Source organism: Arachis hypogaea, chromosome 5 (genome assembly GCF_003086295.3).
Source record: "Arachis hypogaea cultivar Tifrunner chromosome 5, arahy.Tifrunner.gnm2.J5K5, whole genome shotgun sequence".
Lineage (NCBI taxonomy): Eukaryota > Viridiplantae > Streptophyta > Magnoliopsida > Fabales > Fabaceae > Arachis > Arachis hypogaea.
In genome coordinates, this window is record NC_092040.1 from 106744884 (window position 1) to 106769426 (window position 24543).

Below are 24543 nucleotides of genomic sequence, written 5' to 3' on the forward strand. Positions count from 1 at the left end.
ATAATATATATGCTAATAATAAGATAATAATAAGAATAAGAATTTGAAGTATAAAAATATGACAAAAAATATGACAAGAGCTATAAGCTTATAAATAAATATTTTATTTTTGACAAAAATAATTGTGATATCTTTGTTATTAAAATTATGATAAGGGATATTTTGTGTGGTAGAATTTTTACATTAGAATGATGTACATCTTTTTTTTAAAGATTTTTTATTAAAAAATGTTTTGTACATAGTAAATACACAAAAAAATATTTTTATCTTATTGTATCAAAATATAATTGACATTTAAAAAAATATTTTTACATGAGATATCCAAACATAAAATTACTATGATTTTTCGAAAAATCTTTTAAAAAAAGATAATTCAAAAAAATATATTTTTTTAATAGCTCACCCAATCAAACCTCAATAATAACAGGATAATAATCATAAAAATAAGTAAATTTTGGGAAGCAAACTATTTAAATAAGTAAATCACCACACTAATAAAAAGTACAATATTGTAGATAATAATAGACACCTAAAATTAGATTAGCATAATAATAAAGATAGTAATAATAATAGCAATGATAACACAGAGAATAAGAATCCAATTCACTTAATGTGCCAATTAGAAATATATTACTCAGCAGTTTGCCATAGTGCTTCAACATGTCCTGTAATATATAAAATAGTAAACTAAGGGCCTTCAATATGGCATAATAACAATTCCTAATAACAAATTGAACAGTTATAAAGTCATGACAAATTCAACAAACAAGTCTAACTATCCTATACAGCCTGAAACAAATGTTTTTAACTAAACTACTGCACTATCTTCAAAGTTTCAAGTATCATTTTGCCCACATAGTTAAGTACCATACATCCTTTTTCTTATGAGACATTTCATTATAAGAAAATTCATTCTCTTCTGATATTTTATTAAGGTCATATGATAGCATGGAAGCATTTTGTCCAGCAGAATCAGTCTGATTAGAACTATGGGAAGAGACAATAATGTCTTCTTTCTGGAACCACCTCTTTTGGTTCTTCATATGTCTTTTGAATTTTTGTTTAGATAACCCTGAGAGTGACATCATAGCCAAACAAACCCAATATATGAAGAATTAGTGTGTGAACATAATCTTATTACATTAACATCATAGAAGTAGTCTTTCTTACGTTCCCATAGTCGCTCAAGGACATGTTCTATGAGTTTAAATTCCTACCGTATTGCAATATTCAGTTTAACAAAGAGAGTTTTCATAGCGTGTCTGCAATATATACAAAATTAACATACTATCGTCACATGTATGAAATTCTTCAACTTTAATAACTGAAACACTTACAATTACGACAGCATAACCAGTCTGCCTAATTCTTTATGTTAAAGTTGTCAAGAAATTCAAATAGTTGAAACTAGACATCGGAAGGACACATATATCATAGAAAGGGAAGAAAAAAAATTAAGTTTCTAACTAAAAACCCTATTCCCAAAAGGAAATATACTTTGTAAATGTAGATTAGGAATTAACTCAATCAAATTCCAGAAAATTGGTAACCTGATTTTCTGTTAAGTGTAGTCAAAACTTCTTTTACCCACAAAAGTTAGAGTTGTAGATTAGGAAATCCATATCAGCTTATGAAAAAAGCTACATATAAGTCGGATTAATTAAGGTGCAGCAAGAAATATAATATAGAATATTGATAGATAACTGAATTCCTATATGACTTGAGCTACAAAATTTTTTTTATTTAAAAAAATTTGAAGTTTTATTCACATTTCATCATGCTTCACAAAAAAATATGACAAATTTTGCCATATTGAAACTTCTAAATATGGAAATGAGGAATGTGGAAACCATTAAACAAATTTCAGGTTTTAAAATCTATTTTGAAATCGGATATCAGTTATATAACTTATATCTCACCACAACTTTGAGATCAAAACAAAATAAATAGCAGTTTCAAGTGATAATAGACGGCACAAACCACTACACATATAAAATAAGGCATATAGATAACAAGGGATCTAAGTTAAACAGAACAAGAAATTAAACCAAAAATATACATGTCTCTCAATTCATCGCAGTAAAAATTAAGGTCAAGGTAGTAAACTCTTTTAGCAGGATAAGTTCAATCAGATAATAATAAAATAAAATAATAAAAAAATAATCTAATCAAAATCGATAATTCACCCATAAAATACAGAAAACAAGGTTCAACGACAAGAGAGTTTCTCAATATAATCACATGTTATTTACAAAAGATCAGCCACACAATATTTTCAAGTACAGTCTTATCTCAAGTAGACTATTTAAACGAGAATAAATACAACAAGCACAGTCATAGACAATGTGTAACAATAGTTTTAGAACAAAATGGTCTCATTAAAATTATATGACATACACATCGGAACCTTTTATATCTTTATTAGGTAATTATTAGGCAAATACCACATCCTAACATGTCTATTTTTTCTCAAATTGTCTTTCATATATTTTTCATAACTTTATAACTCTATAAATTAGCTTCATATATATTGAGACCAGAACACAATATATAGGTAAATTAAAGTTGCACTAATTAAGCTAATTGAATAAAAAAAATTCAATAAATGTCTTCCCATGCATTCAGGAATCCAACACCAAAACTGTTCCATCCGCTAATGTATTGGAAGAAAAAAAAGGATTTCTGAGTGTTTAAATTGGTCCAAAGAGTCTTTAAATTTTTTGCTTGCTTTATGGCTATTGTCATAGGTAGTCATATCTTTGGAGACTTCTCAAAATCTTCTGAGTGTTTTTGAAGCTATTGTAAGATTTCTTAGTTGACATCATCTCACTAATGCTTTCTCCTTTCATTTTTTTAAGTCTTCATATCTATCTACCAATATGTTGATCTTCATTTCTTTGACTTCTTTATCCCCTTCGTGAAGCATATTTAATCAAGTTTAATAAAAGCCCAGATCATAATATATTTTGCTTTAGACTTCAGCTAAACTTTTTTTATGATTGTCAGTCCATCTGTCTTTAGAAATAACACTCTTCGATTCTTTCATTCTTTCATTTTATTGAGACGTAGCGAGACAAGAGAATTCAGATAAAGTATCTGTTTAATAAGAAAAGTTAGAAGTTTAGAATTAGAGTAATCCATAGCATTATCACACTGAGAAATTTTAATGATTTCAAAAAAATTGTATTTTAATCACAGTAGCAAAATGAGAATAATCATCAATAAACACCACAAATAGTGAGCTCCTATCCATAGAAGCTGTGAAAGCATAATGCTAAACATTAGAGTGTATAAGATCAAAAGAAGAATTAACAAAAAATGAACTATTATTGAAAGATAGAGCCAGTTGTTTGTAGTTTGACAAGAAATACAATTATTTTAAAGAACTATTAGCAAAACAATGATGCCACAAGTAAAGTGTAGAAAGAAAAGAAACAACATAATAATTAGAGGTAGAAGGAAAATGGATTTTGGAGCTCAAATTGTCTTCTGACTTTACATCTAGTCCCAATGATATGTCCCATCTGCGAGTCATACACACGATAACTAAAAGTAGAGATAAGATTAAAATTTAATTTGGGAATGAAATAAGTATCCAAAAAGGTGAGTGCATACCATAAAATGTATCCTTATGTTTCACATGCATAAGGGACCACCAACAATGTAAACAGAAAGGACTATAGTATTGGTAGACAAGAATAAAAAAATATGATGCAAAAAGAATATGTGATTAAAGTAACCAAAATCAAATACCATTTAAAGTTACCTGATGGGGTGGACAGAGTTGTAGAAGCATTATCAAAAAAGGACAGAAATTGCTTAAAGAAGGACTCAATGTCAATTGGAGAGACAAGAGATAGACTATCAGAAGTAGAGGAGTCATTGGCAGCAATGATAGTTATAGGCTCAAGCCTGAGGGAGTTAGAATGAGAATGATATTTGTTCCAATTAGTAATCAAGAATCCTGAGAGCTTGCAATAGTAATAGAATAGATTGGAATAGTTGGAAGCAATGTGACCTTTTTGCTTGCAAGTATAACAAATTTTTTCTTTTTCCGATAACCACAAAAAATAGTCTCAAACTTAGATTTAGTTAACCCCAACCGTATTTCTTTAGACACAAGACAAAGAAGAGTATCTGCAAGACTTGACAAGGGACTGATGGAGTAAAGAAGTTCGAACTGGCTCATAATCATTAGTAAGTACCATGAGAAACTGAATATGATGTGCACGATTGCGATAATCCTCTTATGTCTTGGCGTTAGTCGCATTGTTAAGAATAGATGCGCAAGATATCAATTGATCCCAAATAATTTTCCTCTAGCAAAAAAGTCATGTAGTGATGGAGTTCCTTTAGTAGTTGGTACATATGTGAGAAGTTAGAAATAGTGTAACTTTTTGCCAATATACTTCTTTAGGAATTTCAAAACGCACAAACTGGGGGTGGATGTGAGGAGTAAAGTACTATGAAACCAGATGATAATTTTGTGATTTTTACTATTCCATTCCTTTAATTTCTCAACAAAATCTTTGTCAACATCTTCCTTAGATCTGGAAGAATCCTATTTGAAATTATTTTATATAGATAAATCTATAATTATACTCTTATTACATCTAATATTATCTAATTATTACAACCATAATTAATAAATATAAAATAAGATAACTTTGAACTGTTTTAAGCTGATTTTTATTGTCTCCAAATATTTTTAGACAGAGAAAAAAAACTGAACTCTTGATATAAAAATAATAAACAATCTAATATCAATATAGTACCCTATCATTAACAAGAGTATCAATCTAATATCAATCTAAATATACAAATATCCTAATTTATTCTGACAATATTCTAATATATTCTGACAAAAACAAACTTGGTCTTTTTCCTTTTACTGTGCATCCAATTCCATATAACACATTCCATTCTAATTCTATCCTCACAATATTCTCTTCCTTTCTTCTGTCTTTTACAGCTTATAATGACTGAACTTTTCAGTGTTAAGTCCTTGATGGAGCTTGCAAAGTAGGAAATGACTAAAGTCATTGCCTGGTAATGTTTATATACATGAAACATTTAAATTCAGTCCCAGGAAGAAAAATGTTTGTGGGTTAACACAGACAACAGCCACTGGGGGATCGATCCTATTGTCCCTTATTTCTTCTGGTTCCTGCTTGGTTTTGCTTGGTTTTCTTACGTAAGTAAACTTATGAGGCCCTCAAATAATTTCCAATTTGCAGCACCAACTATTCCCAATTTCTTTATGATTTCATCACTCTCCTATAAATACAGAAGTATGACAACAAAAACACAGAATGTTCCAAGTGAAGAATAATAGCGACAGGTAATAGCTTGATCAAGGGTTGCATTCTATTTTACTTACAACAATCCACATTCAACTTTGATGGCTTCCAACAGTTCAGGAGAGACAGTAGGCTTAGAAGTTTCTCCCTCTTCAACTTCGACATCATTTATTTTGGTTCTAGGTTTCTCTCCTGCCCCCCAACCCCTATAAAGAATAACCTTGTTTGGCTCCCGAGAGACTAATACGGCACCAGTTGCTTGCTGAAAAAATAACCAGAAGCATTTCAGGATCTGTACAACGGCTCAGGTCACAGGAATAATGCAAAGACGAAGATATGGGAAAAAAGGAAAGGTCCAAAGGAACTTCATCTTGGGTACCTCTAGCTTGAACACCACCTCCTGAACTGAGGTGCCTTTTGCCCTGCCTTTAATATTAACTATGGCAAGAGGGTGCTTCTGGAAATGAGTCTTGATTGCTTTTGCAACACCAGTAACAATATTGCTCTTTCCTGAAGACAAAGTAACAGCAGAAAGATAAAGATATGATATTCCATCAAATTTGCTCAGTATTCGAGTAACTTATACGAAAAAAACATAAGGCAAGGTGCGAAAGATAACTTCTAGGGCCCTTGGGTTCTTAATACATCATTTAGAATGAAATTTTTCAAAAAGGTTGATATTGAGAGAAGATTCACCGTTAACTAAACGTGAGGAAAAGGGATAACAGTTTTTACAACTTCTTCCGATTATATTATCTTTGACAAAACAAGCTATAGGTTTGCCACTATAGCAGAAAGCTAAGGGGAAAAAGGAGTAAAGCAATTATCACTGGTTGAAGTTACAATTTATAAAACCAAAGCCCTTGGCAGGATACATGGACTTGTAAAGATGGGAAATACCTATGGCAAGGACAGGTCGCTTTGTCATCTTTAAGGCTTGCCTTCTTAGAAGAAGTCTTTCTCTGTTGGAAAGATACACCGGTCTAATAGGCAACCCTTTTGAACTCCTATTTATCACTGGAACGGATGGTTCAGGGTCACATTTTGATGACGTGTCATATGATTCTGGTGGATTGTTATTAGAGATACCATGCCTGGTATCAACTGCAGAGACACTCAATCCATCCAACTGAAATCCACAAAACATAAACTAAATCAATATTTTAGAAAGAAACCCAATAAAAACATGTGAAAGGAATCAGTGATATAACCAGATGATAATCAAGGGCAGAGTTGAAGAATTTTATTTTGACAACCATAAAATGCTTGCCTGTGTCTTTTCAATAATCAAATCAGACATAGATTCTTCTTCACCTTGACGAGTTCCATCATCATCAATCATCTGCTTCTGTCTTGATTCTTGATTTTCAATAGAAACTTCTTTTAGAGAATTCAAGTTTACAGAATTTGAGAAAGATCCCTGAAATCATGACAAAGTACGTTAGGTTCTGTTCTTTAGAGAAGTATACCATGAATATCACTGGAATAAGAATTCTCCCTAAATATGTACAAAGAAAATACACTCATGTAGGTTCTCTCCTATCGTCTTCATTACCAACACAAGAAATTCTTTTACATCATGTGTTGGGTAATTTCCATGAGGACAGAAACAGACCAAGTTCGTAACACTTGACTCACCTTTGCATGCCATAAAACACAGAAAACACTACACTGCTACTCCTTGTAGTGCAAGTTAACCTCTTTACTTGTAATGAGTATCTAATGTGATTACAACCAATAGCAATTTAACAGTTGAATTAAGAACCTTGAGAAAAATAAACAGATCCCAAAATAATGTTGAATGTGTAAGCCAACAGGAGATGGAAAGAAAATTTTTTATTATGTGGTGGTTCTTTTGAACTAAAGGGGAATTGGCATGATTATAATCATACACAGTAAAAAAAAATAAAAAAAAAAAACAAAAAAACCTTCAGCATGTACCTTGAGTTCAAATATAACTATACAAGTACATAACACATCAAAGCATTCACAAATGTAATAAACTGATGCAAATTGCTCATACTTTGACTGTAGTCTTACTGTTGAGACTACTTCAGAATATAGAGAATGAAAATTTGAGTTCAGTTGTTGATCCTAGACATTTATGATAGATTTTGCATCCACCTTTGCATAATGTAAGAAAAAATGATAATATCATGAAGTTGGTAACTATATTGTATGGTTAAAGTAAAATACAAACTCACCATGTCAACTCTCATCTCTTCAGCTTCATGCTTACTGTTAGCCTCCTTATCTTTATCCTATTCAAATCATTTCATAAAATTCCTTAATTGAAATTGGAAATTGGGGGGTGTGCATCTCAGCAACAATTACAATACATTATTGACTGAAAAAAATAAAACCACTCACCATCTTAAGTTTCAAGTCCTTTATATTCTTATCTAGCTTCAAAACATGAAGCTTCAATGACTGCAAGAGGAAATAAGGATGAAAGAATAAGGCAGTGACATATATTGAATGTTAATGTTAGCAGTCAATTCCTTTTCAAAGGTATAAATGCATAACTAGTATGAGTATCCATGTTACAACCTAGTGTTCAACTAGTATGAGTCTACCTATACTGAATATTGGATGTGATTTTTATAGATCAAAATGAAGATAGGTTTCAACCAAAGAGGAACAAGAAAATGATTTATGTTTTGTTATATTTTATCTTTGGCATGAGATTTTTCTTGAAGAAAAGGATGAGTAGCAAAAAAGGCACAAATTTTCCTCTCCCTTCATGATCTTTTTTCAGGCAAGAATTCTGCTTCACAATAAAGGCTGTATTATACAACATTGTAAGGTATTTTTTAAAAATTTTACAAATACAATAATCAAGTCTCTCCCTAATGGATTGAAGCCTCTAAAATTTTACATTAAAACATAAAATAACCTTTTATTAATCTTCTTTTAAAAAAGATAAAATTAAGCCAGAAAAATAGAAAGCTTATACTCATCCTGTTAAAATTGTTATCATCATATAGAATAGATAAATCACAATAAAAATTAAAACGTGTCTTATCACAATATAGAAAGTTAACACTCCTATAGGAATCCAACTTAAAATAAAAATATTACCTCACGACGTTGTGCCTCTAAGAATCTCTTCAAGGCAGCTTTTTTATTCAAAAGCGTTTTAGGCCTCAAACTAGCAGGTCTGCTATAATTCTTTCCACGATATACAATGACTGCATATCCCTTGTTCACTCTCTCTACTGCAATTAATATTCCACCACTTTCTGCCTCTAAGGTCTGAGCTATCTGATGAATAGCTTCTGGACTTTGCTTATTACATATTATCTTCACAAGTTCTCTATACTTCCAATGAAGATGCATATTTTCCACCGTTCCATCAAAAACCCCTCGTCTACCTGATAATGAAAAACAGGAGTTATCAGTATTCAGTAATAGATTTTGTCTCTAGAAGTCTAATTTATTTAGTTCAAAGAATTTGTGAATCTATGCTTCAAAATTCAACCATCATACTCTAGAGTCACCTAATAACAAGAAGGGCTTCATCTTCAAGCCAATTTTCCGCAACATGTATCTCTCTTCTTCAGTAATACCCTCTTTATCAATTTCTTTTTCTTGTGGGCACTCTGCATTTTCCAGCTCCGCTAGAAGTTTTTCAGCCTTTGCTTTTCTTTCTAATGCCTGTATGTAAGAAGAATATCATCTGTCACTAAAACACTCATGTAAAAGACAGCAAATTGAAGTTTGATGATGAAATCATACCATTGACAACTTGATGCTATTCCTTTTGATAGTTGCTTCAGCATCAGTGAACATTCCTTGTTCAACAATTGCTGTACCCTTCTGGGAGGTAGTACCACTTCCTTCTGAAACACACTCTATAGCTCCATGTTTCTGGCCTGGAGTGACTGTAACTGATGAACTGCTTTCAGCCTTTAGTTTGGATAACTCAATGTTTCTCCGTTCATCAATTGCTGAAGATACTGCAGAAGGCAAGAAGTCCTTTCCTCTATACAAGACAATGAATTCTCTATCCCGAGCCAGGAGAGTCCCACCAGTCAGGTGCTGTAAAAAAGTAGATGTTATTAAACTGAAATTGAGATAATCATTTCATATACAAGTTTTGCTATTGAAACTAGATTATGTCTTAGTTATCTGAAATGACAAGCTACCTAATGTAACAATTGTTCAAGATCAGTATTAATGCAATTAAAACTGATAGTTGATCTTTGGGAACAACCCCCCCACCCCCCCTTCTCTTCCCCTCCCCCGCCCTTTCTCTCTCTCCACTCTTCTCCCTGGACCAATAAAGAGGAGAAAAAGCCTCATAAACATGAGTTGAGGTCTGCTTTGCCTTCCCGCTTGACAGAGGTTAAATCTAACAAGAACCTTATTATAACAACAAAAAGACTCTTATCCTACAAGGTGAAGTCCTACATGGACCAAATGATGTCATTGCACCTTGTTATGAATATTTTATATACTCATCCCATTTATAATTAAGTATCTAATGATAAAGCTCTGTTGGGGACTTGGGTATTAGGTGTCCAAAGTCCAACATTGAGTAGTATGGGATGCATGATGTTGCATTTAAGGATAGTGGTTCTTCCCCCTTAATAGCTAGTGGACTCCCACTTTCCTTAGGTAATTAACAAGCTCATTTAGAGTTTTCTTGGATCTCTATCTACCCTAGCCACTTTCATTAGATGCTCTCTTGGCCTTTTCCAAACATGCCCAAACCACATTCTATGCCAATTTATTTATTCTAAGCATATCAATTTAAATTAATCACAGGACAATTAAGAGAGTTTAAAAAAGGAAAGAACATATTTATGCTTCTTTTAAAAGAAGAAATTACTTACCACTGTTGAGTTGTGTCTTGGAGACTTGCAATAAAACAATGAAATTATGAACTTCTAATGATGCAAATGCAACTTCCATCACATGATGATTTGAAGCATCCAAGAAAATGGTTTATATGGTATGAAGGAGATCTGGGAAGCCTAATGTTTTCTTATCAACTTTTGATTTCATTTGGGATAGGGCTATCTTTTTGGTTTTCTTTTGGTACTTAGCACATGGGCTGTTTAATGGGGTTTCAAGGGATTGACATGAATTGTTACATAGCTAAGCCTTTATGTCTTACATATACCCTTTTCATATTCTCTTCTATTCTAAATTTATTCTTCTTTGTGAAAAAATGGAAGCATTCAAGAAAAATGCCACAATGTAAACATATCTAGGATCTACTTTGTCCAGTATGTTTAAACAGAAGAAAAGTAGAAAATTGATTTACCAAGGACAGCAAGTCCATCACTTCAGCAAACAGCAAGAACAGAAGAATGACAGCAAATATGTCAATTTAATTACCAATCACGGTGAAATATCATCTTGAGCCATGTTCTCAAATAACTGCAGTCACTCATACCATTAATATGCAACATATGGAACTAACCAGAGCAGCCATCAATGAAGACGGATTGGCAGCACCATTTTAACATCTAATTTGATATTTATAATGGAAGTGCTACACTTCATGAACTCTGAAAATTGTTAGCAAAATCAATAACAAACCTTTATCTCTTCAGCCATAATCTCACTGTTAGTATTCTGCACACCTCTCTTTATAGCAATCTTGACAATCTCACATCTTTCCCATAATTTAATAATTGCGGCAGCCAATCCTTGATGTTTCCTGTTTCTACCTGAAAACAAAAAGAACATAGAAAGGCAATTACACATTACTGGTCACATAAGAAAAAGTAGGCCAAACGGCCCAAACTTACCTAAGGCAAAATGGCATGGTAAGGGTTTGCCAAGTCTCCTTAACGTGGTCATTTCATCGTCAGTTAGCTTAGACTTCACACCATATGGAAGTAGGCGAAAAGGCTTTCTATATCCAGGTATAACAGCAGGTAGCAGATCAGCATCAACAGGTAGAGGGTCATATCCCCACCAATCAGTAAAACGTGGCCCCAGCCCAATTAATAACTGGTCACCATCTGCCGCAAGCTCAACCTCACCTGGCAACTCAAATCGTACTTTATTAAGATTACCAACACCTTTTATCAAAGCTGGCTTTGCTGCTTTGATGTCAGACCTTTGGTCAGCATTAGTAACTAAATTCATTTTAGATGCATGGCTGTGTCTTTCGTCAAAATCTTTATCGTCACTATGCTCTGAAAGTTGCAAAGCATCATCAATGTTCTTGTGTCCGAAAACTTCATCTGATAGGAAATAAGGATACTTATAATTAACCCCTCGATACAATAGTATCTTACTTCCAGATCTCCAAACAACAAGGCCTCCAGTTTTTCTCTAACAATGTGAAAAGGATATAATCAGATTATTGTATGTGAGACACCAACGTAACAACAACAAAAAGTTAATTCTCTACTAGGTGGAGGATCGGTTATGCAGATAAAATAATGCTGATATGCCCGATTATACACCACATTATACCCAAACAATTTAAAGTTCTTAATTGTATAAGGGGCACAAAAACAAGATTGGATAATTTCTTAAGGCTAAATGCATCTAACTCCTAGCTATATTCCATGCTTCAGAGCTTGATAGCTTGAGTCCTTTATCCATATTGAACCATTGCAATAAAACCATACCCCACAACATACGCACATAAAATCCCTTTCTTTTCCTTTCTTTTCTTTTTCATATTATAGGATTAGCACCTCAGATTTGTAAGTTAAACACAACGAATAGCTGAGTTCTGAACATGAAACTTTTAGCAATTGAGGAGTTCCTTGCATTTTAGCTGAGCAATTTTCTTTCTTTTTTCTTTTTTTCAAAACATATTGTTAATATATCTGCCAAAGATATTTTGTAATAGAATTAAGGTTTAAGGAAGGAATTGGACCACTTTAACATTAAAGTATCAACAACCTAATGCAGGAGTACTTACAAATGACTCAGATCGGAAAACCTATAACCAAACCTAACAGCAATCAATCACATTTGCGATTCTCTCAATTCCAATTCTCATATTACCATCCGCAGTTTATGTTTCAGCTTGCAACCACAGCATATCGCCACAACAATTATTGCGATGGTTTCCCCAACTGTTTTGCCACGGCAGTTGTGGCTGCATCAGCACCATTTTTCCAAATTCAGTAATCACAATGCATCAGCAAATTTGAACCAGTACCAACTCAATTTCTTAACATCCACTATCCTATTCTTATCCAAACCTAAAAATTTTCCACTACCATATCCAAAACAGTAAATTTCAAAGGAAAACTCTTTTAATCCAACAATGCATCACAATTATAAACTTTTCCTTTTACCTCCAGCAAATCATGAGTCCTCTTCATGTTCAACTTGCAAATATCCTCACAAACGATCCTCACCACCTCCGACCGCCTCCATCTCTCATGTATCCCCTGCACGATCCCTTCGGTAATCCCCGCCTTCCCTATCTTCAGCTTCTGCTTCATCCCCAGCCCCGCTGTCGTCAGCCGCCTTATCTCCGCGTCCGAAAGGCTCAGCTCCGCCAGCGTCGGCGCCCTCTCCCGCGCCTCCTCCCTCGCTCTCCTCCTCTTCTCCTCCGCGTTTTCCTTCTTCTTGGCGAGCTCGTTCTGCCTCAGGAGGGCAATGCCGGGGACAGGAACAGGATTCTCCGGCGTGCTCCAGCTCGGGTCGATGGTGTGGCCAACTCGGTGAATCGGGAGGCGGGTTGGAAGTGGAACGAAAATCTCTCCAGCTGTAACGGCGGCGGAAGATGACGACGGAGGAGAGGCCCCGGAAGACGCCGGAGCTTGGTCGACGAAGCCGAGGGATCGGAGCTTATCGGCAATTCGCTGGATGGCGGAGGTTGGGAGGGTTTGGGCGTCGGTTGCGGGTTCGAGTTTGGAGCACCGAATGAGGAATTTGGGTTTGCGGGTTCGTTTTGGGAGATGAAAGAAGAAAAAAGAGGAAGCAGAAGAAGAAAGAGGAAGGGGAGTGTGAAAATGAGAGGGAGTTGGTTGTGGAAGTAGCATTTGCATTTGCATTTGCATTTCAGTTGTTGTTCACCGGAATGGAGGGGACTGAAGAGTGAAGATAGCAGAGAGAAAGAGTGCATTGAACTTCAAAGGTCACGTGATGTGGACGCGGCCACGCCGGATATTTAGGCTTAGTTTGGTAAAGTTTTTATTTTTTAAAAGTAGCTTATAAAAGTTAACTTTTTAAAGATGACTTTTTAAAAGTTGTAGCATTTATGTTTGGTAAATCAAATCAAAAACAACTTTTAATAAACATAAGTAACATCAATTGTGTTTGGTAAAATAGCTTTTAAAATTTAAAAATACTATAATAGACATAAATGCAAACATTAAATTTGAAAATTAGTTAACATATGAGGTTATATTAGACTTTTAAATTTTGAAAAGCACAAGCCAGCTTTAAAAAGCTCCCTCCTAGGTGCTTTCAAAAGCACCCCTAACTTTTAAAAGCCGCAAGTACAAGGAGCTTTTTAATTTACCAAACGCAAAATGACGTACCTGTGCTTTTTAAAAGCATAAGCACCTCCTAAAAAAGTTTTGCCAAATCCAGCCTTAGAGTGGCTAAGATGTACAAGATAAGAAAACAACGGTATTTTGGTAAATTTGAAAAGTTGATCTTAATTATATATTACTAGTGCAACGCACGGGCATAACACGGAAATAATAAAAAGCATATTTTTTATTGAGAGAACGGAGAAACGAACTGAAGAGGAGGAGGAGGAAGTAAATATGATGATGAAGAAGAAGAAGAAATTGAGAATGGAGGGACAATGTAAATGATGGGAATGAATCTCTTTTTCAATTTGGATTTCCACTATAGGAGAAACCCTCTTTTCAAGGATGGTTATAGGATAGGATAGGATATATATTTTTTATAATTAAAATTAATTATTAAAAATTATTGAAATATATACACTAATACACGGGAAAGCTTTCCTATATAATTTTCCTGTAATATAAGATCTGTTGCCATATGGTTAACTTAATGATTATTATTATTTATTTATGCATGAAGTTTTACACAGGAACCGCTTCATTACATTCCCAACCCCCAAAAGCTTCACCTTTGTTAACGCAATTCCTCAAAACTTCTACAACCATTCTTCATCTTAAACAGACCCAGGCCTTCGCTCTTAAACTCCTCTCTCACCAACCGCATCAATACAATCACTTCTTGGGTCGTTTGTTTCTGAGGATTTTCTATCTTAATGCCGAAATATCTAATCTCTGCTATGCCCACAAACTGTTTGATGAAATGCCAAACTGCCCAAACAGCTTCCTTTGGACATCCCTTATTCGCGCGTTTATATCTGGTACCCAATTTCGCCATGGAATTTCCACCTATGCTAGGATGCACCAAAATGGGGTCTTGCCATCTGAGTTCACCTATTCCACAGTCCTCAATGCATGCGGACGTATCCCCGCCACGTTTGAAGGGACACAAGTTCATGCAAGGGTGGTGCAGTCAGGTTTCTTGGGGAACAAGTTTGTGCAAACCGCTTTACTTGACATGTATGCGAAGTTTGGTAGTGTTTTCGATGCAAGGGTAGTGTTTGACGGGATGTGTGATAAAGACCTAGTTGCATGGACGGCAATGATTTGTGGGTATGCCAAGGCGGGGATGATGATTCATGCGAGGTGGTTGTTTGATAACATGGGGGAGAAGAATTCTTTTACTTGGACTACTATGGTTGCAGGGTATGCAAATAGTGGCGACATGAAATCAGCCAAGAAATTGTATGATGCCATGGACGAGGAGAACAAGAGTGTGGTCACGTGGGTAGCAATGATAGCTGGTTATGGGAAGTTTGGTAAAGTAAGTGAAGCAAAAAGAGTGTTTGATAGGATATCAACGCCACGTGATCCGTCAGCATGTGCAGCAATGCTGGCTTGTTATGCCCAAAATGGGTATGCAAAGGAAGCTATTGACATGTATAAGGAAATGAGGCAATCAAAAATTAAAATCACTGAGGTGGCAATGGTGGGTGCTTTATCAGCATGTGCACAACTTAGGGATATTCAAATGTCAAGTACATTGACAGAACATGTTGAGGAGAGTATTTATGGTATATCCTTCTATTATTACTTTGTTTTCTGCACTTTAGTGTCAACTCAATCTCTTTAGCTTGAACCTCTTGATACTAACCTTCGCGCTCTTGTTTAATTGGGTTTCGACCAATTGTTCTTTCATTTCAGATAGGATATGTATTATATCCAATTCATTGATCCACATGCATTCCAAATGTGGAAACATAAACTTAGCTTGGACGGAATTCAGTAGAATGAAATACAGAGATGTGTATAGTTATAGTGCAATGATTGCAGCCTTTGCTGAGCATGGGAAATCACAAGATGCTATAGATCTTTTCCTAAAGATGCAGAAGGAAGGATTGCAGCCAAACCAGGTTACATTCGTGGGTCTCCTCAATGCATGTAGTTCCTCAGCTCTCATCGATGAAGGTTGTAGATATTTTCAGACTATGACTGAGGTATTTGGTATTCAGCCCTTACCCGAGCATTATGCTTGCATGGTAGATCTGCTTGGGAGGGCTGGGCAACTTGAAAGGGCATACTGTCTCATAAAGCAGAATGCAAGCGCCGATGCAACCACCTGGGGTTCTTTATTAGCAGCTTGCAGGGTTTATGGCAATGTGGAATTGGGTGAGACAGCTGCTAGACATCTCACCATGATTGACCCTGAGGATTCAGGAAATTATGTGCTTCTAGCAAACACTTATGCATCGAAGGACAAATGGGAACATGCAGAAGAAGTTAGGAAGTTCATGAGTGAAAAGGGAATGAAAAAACCTTCAGGGCATAGTTGGATACAAAGAGATATAAGTGGACAGTTTAGAGATGAAATATTTTGATTGTTAATCTTCTGCTTGTTAGATATATTATTTCTGCCAATGTAATGGCATGAATTCCTCTTCTGCACTTCCAAAGTTCTTTCCAATGGTGGATGCTAGAGAAGAAGCACATTCGTTGTTAATCTCTGCTCATTGAATATCTGATTTCAATCAATAAAATGATCACATTTCTTCTCCATCTCCAAAGAGGATCCGATTGGAGCTAAGGTTCAATGCTTTTGAGAAAGGTATATCAGAGGGCTTGCTCAGGTTCAATCAACGGCAGCTAATATTTGAAATTGTTGTCAATATTACTCAATGGCAATGCTTATTGGAGACAAAATTAGCAGATATATCCTTACTTCCCGGTAATTTTCTTTGTGCTGTATCTCCAATTTATTTAGATTTCTTTTTTCTTTTGGTGTATAAACCGATAAAAGCCTTAAAAAATCCTTACTACAAACTATTACCTAATACAGCACTATGAAGGGAGGTGGAAAAAAAAGAGTGAAGAATGAGACATAAATATGAACATAAGATTTTGAAGTTTTATTTAATCAGTCTCGAATTAGGTAAAAAGGCCTTATAAACTGGCTTTCTTAGGGGCTAATAAACATAACAGCATTAGATAGATGAGCACACGTTCATCATGCAGTGATAAATTCTCCATGATGGCATGATTGTAATTGATTTAGAACCTTTGTAAGACAAAATCTGATTAAACTATCAAAATAATACATACTAGACTCACATCCATCCGATGCGCGGAGAGCTAAATTGATTATACTATATACTATAAATTTAAAAGTATTATATTGTTTATAAATTAATTAGATAATATGTAGATTAATATTAAACTTAAAAGATTCATTTATAAAAAATATTTATAATTTGTATATAATTCACTTAGTGGGACAAGGCTTTGTTGTTGTTGTTGTTGTTGTTGTTGTATATAATTCAATATAATTATTTAAAATTAAAAAACAAAGAAAAATATACAACAACGAAAGTCTTGTGAAGTTAGTCTCTTTTTAAATATTAACTCATGTATGTTTTCTAATATTTTTATATATTAGAAAACTTTCTTATATACTTTATCATAAAATATAATCAATTCTAAGAAGTTATGTTTCTTTTCATTAACAAGCTTATTCTATAATAGGTTTATATCAACTTTTATATGATAAGAATAGATAGATAGATAGATGTTTGCTTATTTAATTGAGAGGTCTAAGTAACAGCTATGCTATCTCAATGTCCTTTCCACTTTAGGTACTCATCTACTGTTAAAGGTTTTGGACCACCAAACCAATCAATTAAGAATATATTTTCAATCTCCAATTTGTAGACTTGAAAGTTATGATCCGTAGGCCAGCCTGTTCACATTTCAACAAAAAGAATGAATCAAATTTCAGAATGCATTAGGGAGAAGAGTAAGATGGAACGTGTAACTTAGCAACTAGTGGCTATCATAAGAAAAGAATAAATGCTCTTATCTTATTTAGTCCAATTACCTTTCATCTCTGAATGCTTGGAAAACAATGCATTTCTGCCAAATTCAGCTTCTTTGGACTTTTCATCAACCAATATCAGCTAAAACATAAAAGAAGACTTGTCAACTTCTCATACAAACCAATAGCAATTTCATCATGTTTTCTGCCTTTGTGAAAGAATATCTGTTCTGCAAAGCCGACATAAAATAGTTGGAACTAAAGATGAATAGTTAACTTCTCATTCAACAAAATAGGAACTTTATCACAACTTTTTATTATGTGAATATCATGAAGGTCCTTTCGGGCATAATAAAATTCATTGCTATATGCAGGAAATGTATGGTAAGATCTGTATCAAACAATAATTCATGTGAGACGAAGTTAGCAGAACAGTATGGAAGTGAAAAGGAAATCATTTTGTTCAGTATGATCACATTCTTTAGCGCTCTCGTTTGAGGCAGTCCTCCATATGCAGGGGATACAGGATCAACACAAGACAAAAGGGTAACAAGAATAAAAGAATTCACAATATTTTGTGGCTTATGGGGCCGTGAAAGAGTTTTTCTGAAAGGGTGATGATACATCATAAATTCATAAGTATTTGCACATTTAAAATGTTCAGAGACTAAAAGTTAACTAGCACAGAAGACAACTTAATAAAACGAGGAACTTGTCATCACCCAAAATGAACAATCAGATTCAACTGTTTCTTTTTCTAATTTTTCACATACCTTTCCTGTTAGAGTAATTTTTGAGCAGGTAGGATTCTCTGGGTCTATCTTGCCACAGGTCCCAAGAGGATATTCACTGACTGTAAAGGAAGCTCTTTGGTCTTTCAATGCATTTTTTACTGTTGGATCCAAATTTGTCAAGTAAAAGTATGGGATGCCAGTGCCTTGGTCAGGTATCCCATCACTAAATGATACCACATTCCTGCAGTTAGACAATATATTACTTGATTTCTGTGAGGAAACCTCTTTTACTTTAATCAAGATTAAAACTATGGAAACCAAGACATTGAATGTAAAATATTTATATAAGAGTTTACATTTGGCAGATTAATTAACTCAAAAGGATGGTTGCACTAAAATTTATAGGAGTCAGCAAACGAGAAGGAGGAGATTAACATGATCTTGATGAAAGTTCTATGTAGTTGTTGGCCTGATACGGTTACTACCATGCATTTACATATTACTTTGATTATATATATAGCCATGCGACTTTGAACATTTTTCAGTGCACTATGAATCTACTTGAAACCGTTATATGTATTCTAGGTATCAAAGTATAAATATACGATATGCTTACCCCCAGGGTGCTCCACCCAAATCAATTGAGATTGTGCTGCCAAAAAAAGGGGAAAAGTGGAGTTAATATACATGATTTGATCTTTACAACCAGATAAATTAAATAAAAATAATTAGCTAGTGACAAGAATTGGTTCATCATGAAAATTTTGATGAATTTTTATGTAGTCATGGAACTTCTTAATTTCTTGACTTGCCTTTCAGCAAATCTAAGGTTTGGGAATGGGGAGGGAAGGCATCCTCCGCTCCCACCCCATCCGGTTGACATCCCTAAAAAGGATAATAACATCAATGAAAATTTGAAATTAGCGAAAGTGTGCAATGAGAGAGAGAGAGAGAGAGAGAGTACTTTAATACAGCCCAGAAATTCTGAGAGACCAGCCAACGAGCGGTGGCAATAGCATCATTTGGGTCAGGTTTTTTAGAAATGGACAGCATTGATCTCCTGTGTGCCATAGAATTCTGGGAACAAACCAAGAAGAGTACGATAGGGACAACAAGTACATGCAAAACTCTAATACTTTTCATTTTCATCGTCTCTCAACTCCCACAAGTCCACAACAGCACTATAGACTATAGTAGTGTAAGAGAAGAGAAGAGACTAGTTAATTAGTTATAGTCCAGGCAGTTGCGCGAGAATGATCCAAAATTTTAACTCTTCTCTCTCATCATTGATTATATATAACATGCAAATTTGTGTTTCTTTTTCCTCCTTCTTTCTAATATCTTACTTTTTTCTTAATGAACAAATAGCATTTTGCTATTCTTTCTATTTTAAAATATCTATTTAAAAGTCATAAATTAATATTTTAAAATAATTGTCCATTTTTAATATCACAATGGTTAATCATTATTATCGCTAGCGCCAAACATATTGAAGTGGTGCACTAGTGCGTTTTAGGCTTGTAGCATAACAGTCTTTGTGTTCCTTTTCTCAATGACATTTATAAAAGTATTATATATTAATAAGGAGATTTGATAACAATTAAAAATTAATTTTAGTAAAATTTGTCAATATTTACAAGATTTAATACTATACTTTTGTAATAATTATGTTGATTTTTTTTCCTTATATTACCATAGACACTATATATAGTATTTTGTTTATAGTTCATAGGTATATGTACTAGAGTCAATACCTTTGTCTTTTTTGTTTTTGCCTTAACCAGAGACGGAGCTAGATAACATATTAGAGAAGGATCAAAAATATTTATACAATAAACTAAGATTTTTAACTATTTATTATAATAATAATCTATTTTTTATTTTTTAATTTTAAATTAAAGTTGATTCCTTTAACATAAAAATTATCGTTTTATTATTTTTTATTAATTAATCGATATTTTTATTATTTAATTATATAATAATTATTTTTAATCAAATTTCACTTTATCATAATTATTTACAATGCCTAATATCCATGAAGTTCCACTACGCATATAGGATATTGAAAGTACAATGGATATAACTAATATATTTTTACAATATCTTGATTGTGATAGCAAGGACTTGTTCACCTCCTAATCCGTTGAGAGCGTAGTGTCACAGTAAATTTTAGAAAGTTAAATTTAACAATATTTGTATAGTTTTTTGAAGTGTTTGAGAATGTTCTAAATAGTTTCGAAAAGTTCTAGGATGCCCTAGAAGGTTCCGCAATACCCTAGAAGGTTCTAGAAGACTCTGGAAGGTCATAGAGTATTCTAGAAGAGTATAAATGTATATAGAACTATGAAGAGTGGTATGGAATAATCTAGAAGTATTTAAAAAGTTGTGGTATGATGGATATTTGTAATGAAGGTTCTAAATGATTAATCTAGACCGTTGATTAGATTTAATCCTAACCATCCATTGAGGAGGTGGATGGCTATAAATAGGAATAAGAGTTAGAGTGTGATGTTATGTGTGAGTCATTTGTAACCAGTGTTCTTTCCACCAAAACTCCCTTTCTCTTGTGTTTTCTTGTGTTCTTAACTTCCTTGCTAAGTATTGAGGGTTAGGCTGACTTGGTCTTAGTTCAAGAGATTGAGTAAGTCTGAGTGCCGGCACGGTAGCGTTGGAGTGTAGCCAAGGCCATGACAATTTGGCATCAGAGCAAGGTTCGAGAGGGAGCACAAGTGGTTTGTGGGTATGGCTTCTAGTGTAACCATGGAGCATGTTGAGTCTCAAAGAGGAAGGGATACTATTCCTTCTCAATGGGGAAGCAAGAAGGTGCGCTCTTCAAGTGAGCCTAGAGGTAAGGGCTCTAACTTCTTAGAAGAGAGAGTTTCTATGTTGGAGAATATTCTATCCTCTATGGATGAGTGCTTTCAAAGGATAGAACATGACAAGGAGACCATCGAGACTCACGTGTTAGGAGAACTAAATGCTTTCAAAGAAAGCATGCTCCAAATCGAAGAGAAACTTGAGAATTCCTTGAAGCTATTTAAGGAAGTTCGAGTTTGGTTCGAGGAGGCAAAATCTCGACCAACCATTATAAGGGAGACGACAAAGATTGATCTCCCAAAGTCAAAGGAGTTCAAGGGGGTGAGGGATGCTCGGGTGGAGAACTTCCTATGACAAATGAAGAGGTACTTTGAAGGTCAAGGGATGGTCGAAGAAGCAATAAAAGTATGCACTGCAGCTCTCTACCTTTCTGATAATGCTACTTTGTGGTGGAGGAGAAAGTGCGTAGATATGAAAAAGGGTACTTGCAACATAGCTACATGGGAAGATTTCAAAAGAGAGTTGAAAAGACAATTCTTCCCTGAGAATATGGTCTATGACGCAAGAAAGAAATTGAAGGAGTTGAAGTATAAGAGTACAATTAGTGACTATATAAAGGAGTTCACTACTCTCACGCTTCAAATCCCCAACTTAGCATTAGAGGATGCATTGTTCTTCTTTATTGATGGACTCCAACCTTGGGCAAAGCAAGAACTACAAAGAAGGAATGTTAAGGATGTCGATGAGGTCATCGTAGTGGCCGATTCACTCACTGAGTATCATAGGGGAGACTCTAAACCCAAGTCTTCTTCCAAACCTAGTTCTACTGAAGGTGGGGGAGACAAGGGGAAGAGTTTCTCAACTAAAAAAGAAGGGAAATACTCTTCAAAGAAAGAGTAAGAGAAAAAGAAGAAGGTCTTTGTGCCCAAAGGATGATGCTTCGTGTGCAAGGGATCCAAGTCTTCTTCCAAACCTAGTTCTACTAAAGGTGGGGGAGACAAGGGGAAGAGTTTCTCAACTAAGAAAGAAGGGAAATACTCTTTAAAGAAAGAGTAAGAGAAAAAGAAGAAGGCTTTTGTGCCCAAAGGATGATGCTTTGTGTGCAAGGGACCACACCAAATGAAGGACTATCCCAAACTAGGGACTCTGCCATCTATCGCCAAGGAACGAGAGTCCCAAACTCAAATAAATGAGTGTGTTAGATCTATCCAACTCATGAATGCTGTGAAGGGCAAAGAGGCAAGCACCGCAGAAAAAAAAGGCTTAATGTATGTCAAATCCTTTACCAATGAAAAATCTGTCATGGCTATGATCGGCACTAGTGTTATACACAATTAATGAAGCAAGGAGGCTTGGGTTAAAGATCACCGAAAAAAATGGCTGGTTCAAACCCGTGAATACCAAGGGTGAACCTCTTAAGGGAGTAGGAAAAGGGGTTGAGATGACTCTTGATTCTTGGAAGGGTCTTGTGGATTTCTCAATAGTACCCATGGACGATTTTAAAATAGTCATCAGGCTCAATTTGTAAACGAAGATAAATATAATACCTATGTCATACTACGACATAGTATGCATCATGAAGAAAGGGTCTCTATGCATGGTCCTTACAGTCTCTAAAGTTGGAGGACCACCGATGCTCTCTGTTATGCAACTCAAGAAAGAGATCAAGAAGAGAGAGATTACATATTTACCTCTATTACAAGAGGAGTCAACATCTAAAAGAAAAGACATTCCTCCCGATATCAAGGAAGTTCTTGAAGAAAATAAAGATGCGATGCCTCCCGAGTTGCCAAAACAACTACCACATATGAGGAAGGTGGACCACAAGATTGAATTGGAGTCAAGAGCAAAGCTGCCTGCCTCAGCACCTTATAGGATAGCATCGCCAGAACTTGAGGAGTTGAAGAAGCAACTCAAGGATTTGCTAGATGCTAGGTTCATTCGTCCATCGAAGGCACCTTATGGCTCACCAGTCTTTTTCCAAAAAAAGCATGATGGTTCGTTGAGACTATGCATCGACTATCAAGCACTTAACAAGATAACCATCAAGAAAAAATACCATATTCCTTTGATAGCCGATTTGTTTGATCAACTTGGTAGAGCCAAGTGGTTCTCAAACCTGGATTTGAGGTCAGGATATCACCATGTAAGGATTGCTGATGGTGATGAGCCTAAGACCACGTGTGTCACGAGGTATGGATCGTATGAGTGGTTGGTGATGCCTTTTTGGCTTGACCAATGCTCCTGCGACCTTCTGTACCTTGATGAATGAGATCTTTCGACCTTACCTTGATCAGTTTGTAGTGGTCTACTTGGATGATATTGTTGTCTAGAGCAATACTTTAGAGGAACATGTAGAATACTTACGAACCGTGTTTAAGATCTTGCGAGAGAATAACCTATATGTGAAGAAGGAAAAGTGTTCCTTTGCAAGGGATGAAGTCCACTTCTTGGGACACATAATTAAAGATGAAGCTCTCTGCATGGATTAAGGAAAGGTGAAGGCTATTAAAGAATGGGAGCCGCCAAATAAGGTATCTGAATTGAGGTTATTCCTTAGGTTGGCTAATTACTATCGGAGGTTTATCAAGGGATACTCTGCCAAGGCTACACCATTAACTGATCTTCTCAAGAAGAATCATTCTTGGGAATGGTCAAAGGAGTGTCAAAAGGCCTTTGATGAGTTGAAGGCTGCTATTACAGAAGGACCAGTACTAGCACTACCTGACCACTCAAAGGTATTTGAAGTCCACTCTAATGCTTCTGACTACGCTATTGGAGGGGTTCTTATGCAAGAAGGACATCCGATTGCCTTTGAGAGTCGCAAATTGAATGACACAGAGAGACGATACACCGTCCAAGAGAAGGAGATGGCCGTGGTAGTACATTGTCTGAAAACTTGGCGTCACTACTTGCTTGGTTCACACTTCATCGTCAAGACAGACAATGTATCTACAAGCTACTTCCAAACTCAGAAGAAGTTAAACCCCAAACAAGCTAGGTGGCAAGATTTTTTAGCTGAGTTTGATTTCGAATTTGAATACAAGTCAGGCAAGACTAATGTGGTAGCAAATGTGCTGAGCCGCAAGGCTGAGTTGACAGTCATTTCTATGGTCGAAGGAGATATTGTGCATACCATCAAAGAAGGATTGCATCATGATCCAATAGCCAAGAAGTTGGTCGAGTTGGCTAGAAAAGATAAGACCAAAAGATTTTGGCTAGAAGATGACCTTCTCTACACCAAAGGAAGAATATTATACGTCCCTAAGTGGGAAAATCTAAGAAGAAAATTAGTCAAAGAATGCCACGATACCAAATGGGTTGGTGGTGCGAAATTTATAACCCACACTTACTAACCGGCAAGTGCATCGGGTCGTACCAAGTAATACCTTACGTGAGTAAGGGTTGATTCCACGAGG

At 35.1% G+C, this 24543-nt stretch overlaps 3 protein-coding genes across 3 annotated transcripts; 1 reads left to right on the plus strand and 2 right to left on the minus strand.

Annotated features, from left to right (window-relative positions):
- Positions 1 to 4740: 4740 nt before the first annotated feature.
- Positions 4741 to 14023, minus strand: LOC112802527 (CRM-domain containing factor CFM2, chloroplastic). Its single transcript, XM_025845787.3, has 13 exons — positions 12578 to 14023; positions 11063 to 11594; positions 10851 to 10981; positions 9039 to 9341; positions 8801 to 8957; positions 8382 to 8674; positions 7671 to 7730; positions 7505 to 7561; positions 6571 to 6720; positions 6201 to 6429; positions 5680 to 5810; positions 5381 to 5562; positions 4741 to 5277 (listed from the first exon to the last, which is right to left on the minus strand). Exons 1-13 carry the CDS (start codon positions 13286 to 13288, stop codon positions 5259 to 5261), a joined length of 2955 nt encoding a protein of 984 aa, XP_025701572.1. The 5' UTR covers positions 13289 to 14023; the 3' UTR covers positions 4741 to 5258.
- On the plus strand, positions 13928 to 18859 carry LOC112802528 (uncharacterized). The gene is made up of 3 exons (XM_025845788.3): positions 13928 to 15339; positions 15470 to 16490; positions 17948 to 18859. Exons 1-2 carry the CDS (start codon positions 14247 to 14249, stop codon positions 16141 to 16143), a joined length of 1767 nt encoding a protein of 588 aa, XP_025701573.1. The 5' UTR covers positions 13928 to 14246; the 3' UTR covers positions 16144 to 16490; positions 17948 to 18859.
- LOC112802529 (uncharacterized) lies at positions 17237 to 19590 on the minus strand. The gene is made up of 5 exons (XM_025845789.3): positions 19272 to 19590; positions 18924 to 18959; positions 18347 to 18548; positions 17637 to 17715; positions 17237 to 17498 (listed from the first exon to the last, which is right to left on the minus strand). The coding sequence occupies exons 1-5, from the start codon at positions 19454 to 19456 to the stop codon at positions 17374 to 17376; spliced, it is 627 nt and encodes a 208-aa protein (XP_025701574.1). The 5' UTR covers positions 19457 to 19590; the 3' UTR covers positions 17237 to 17373.
- Positions 19591 to 24543: the final 4953 nt, after the last annotated feature.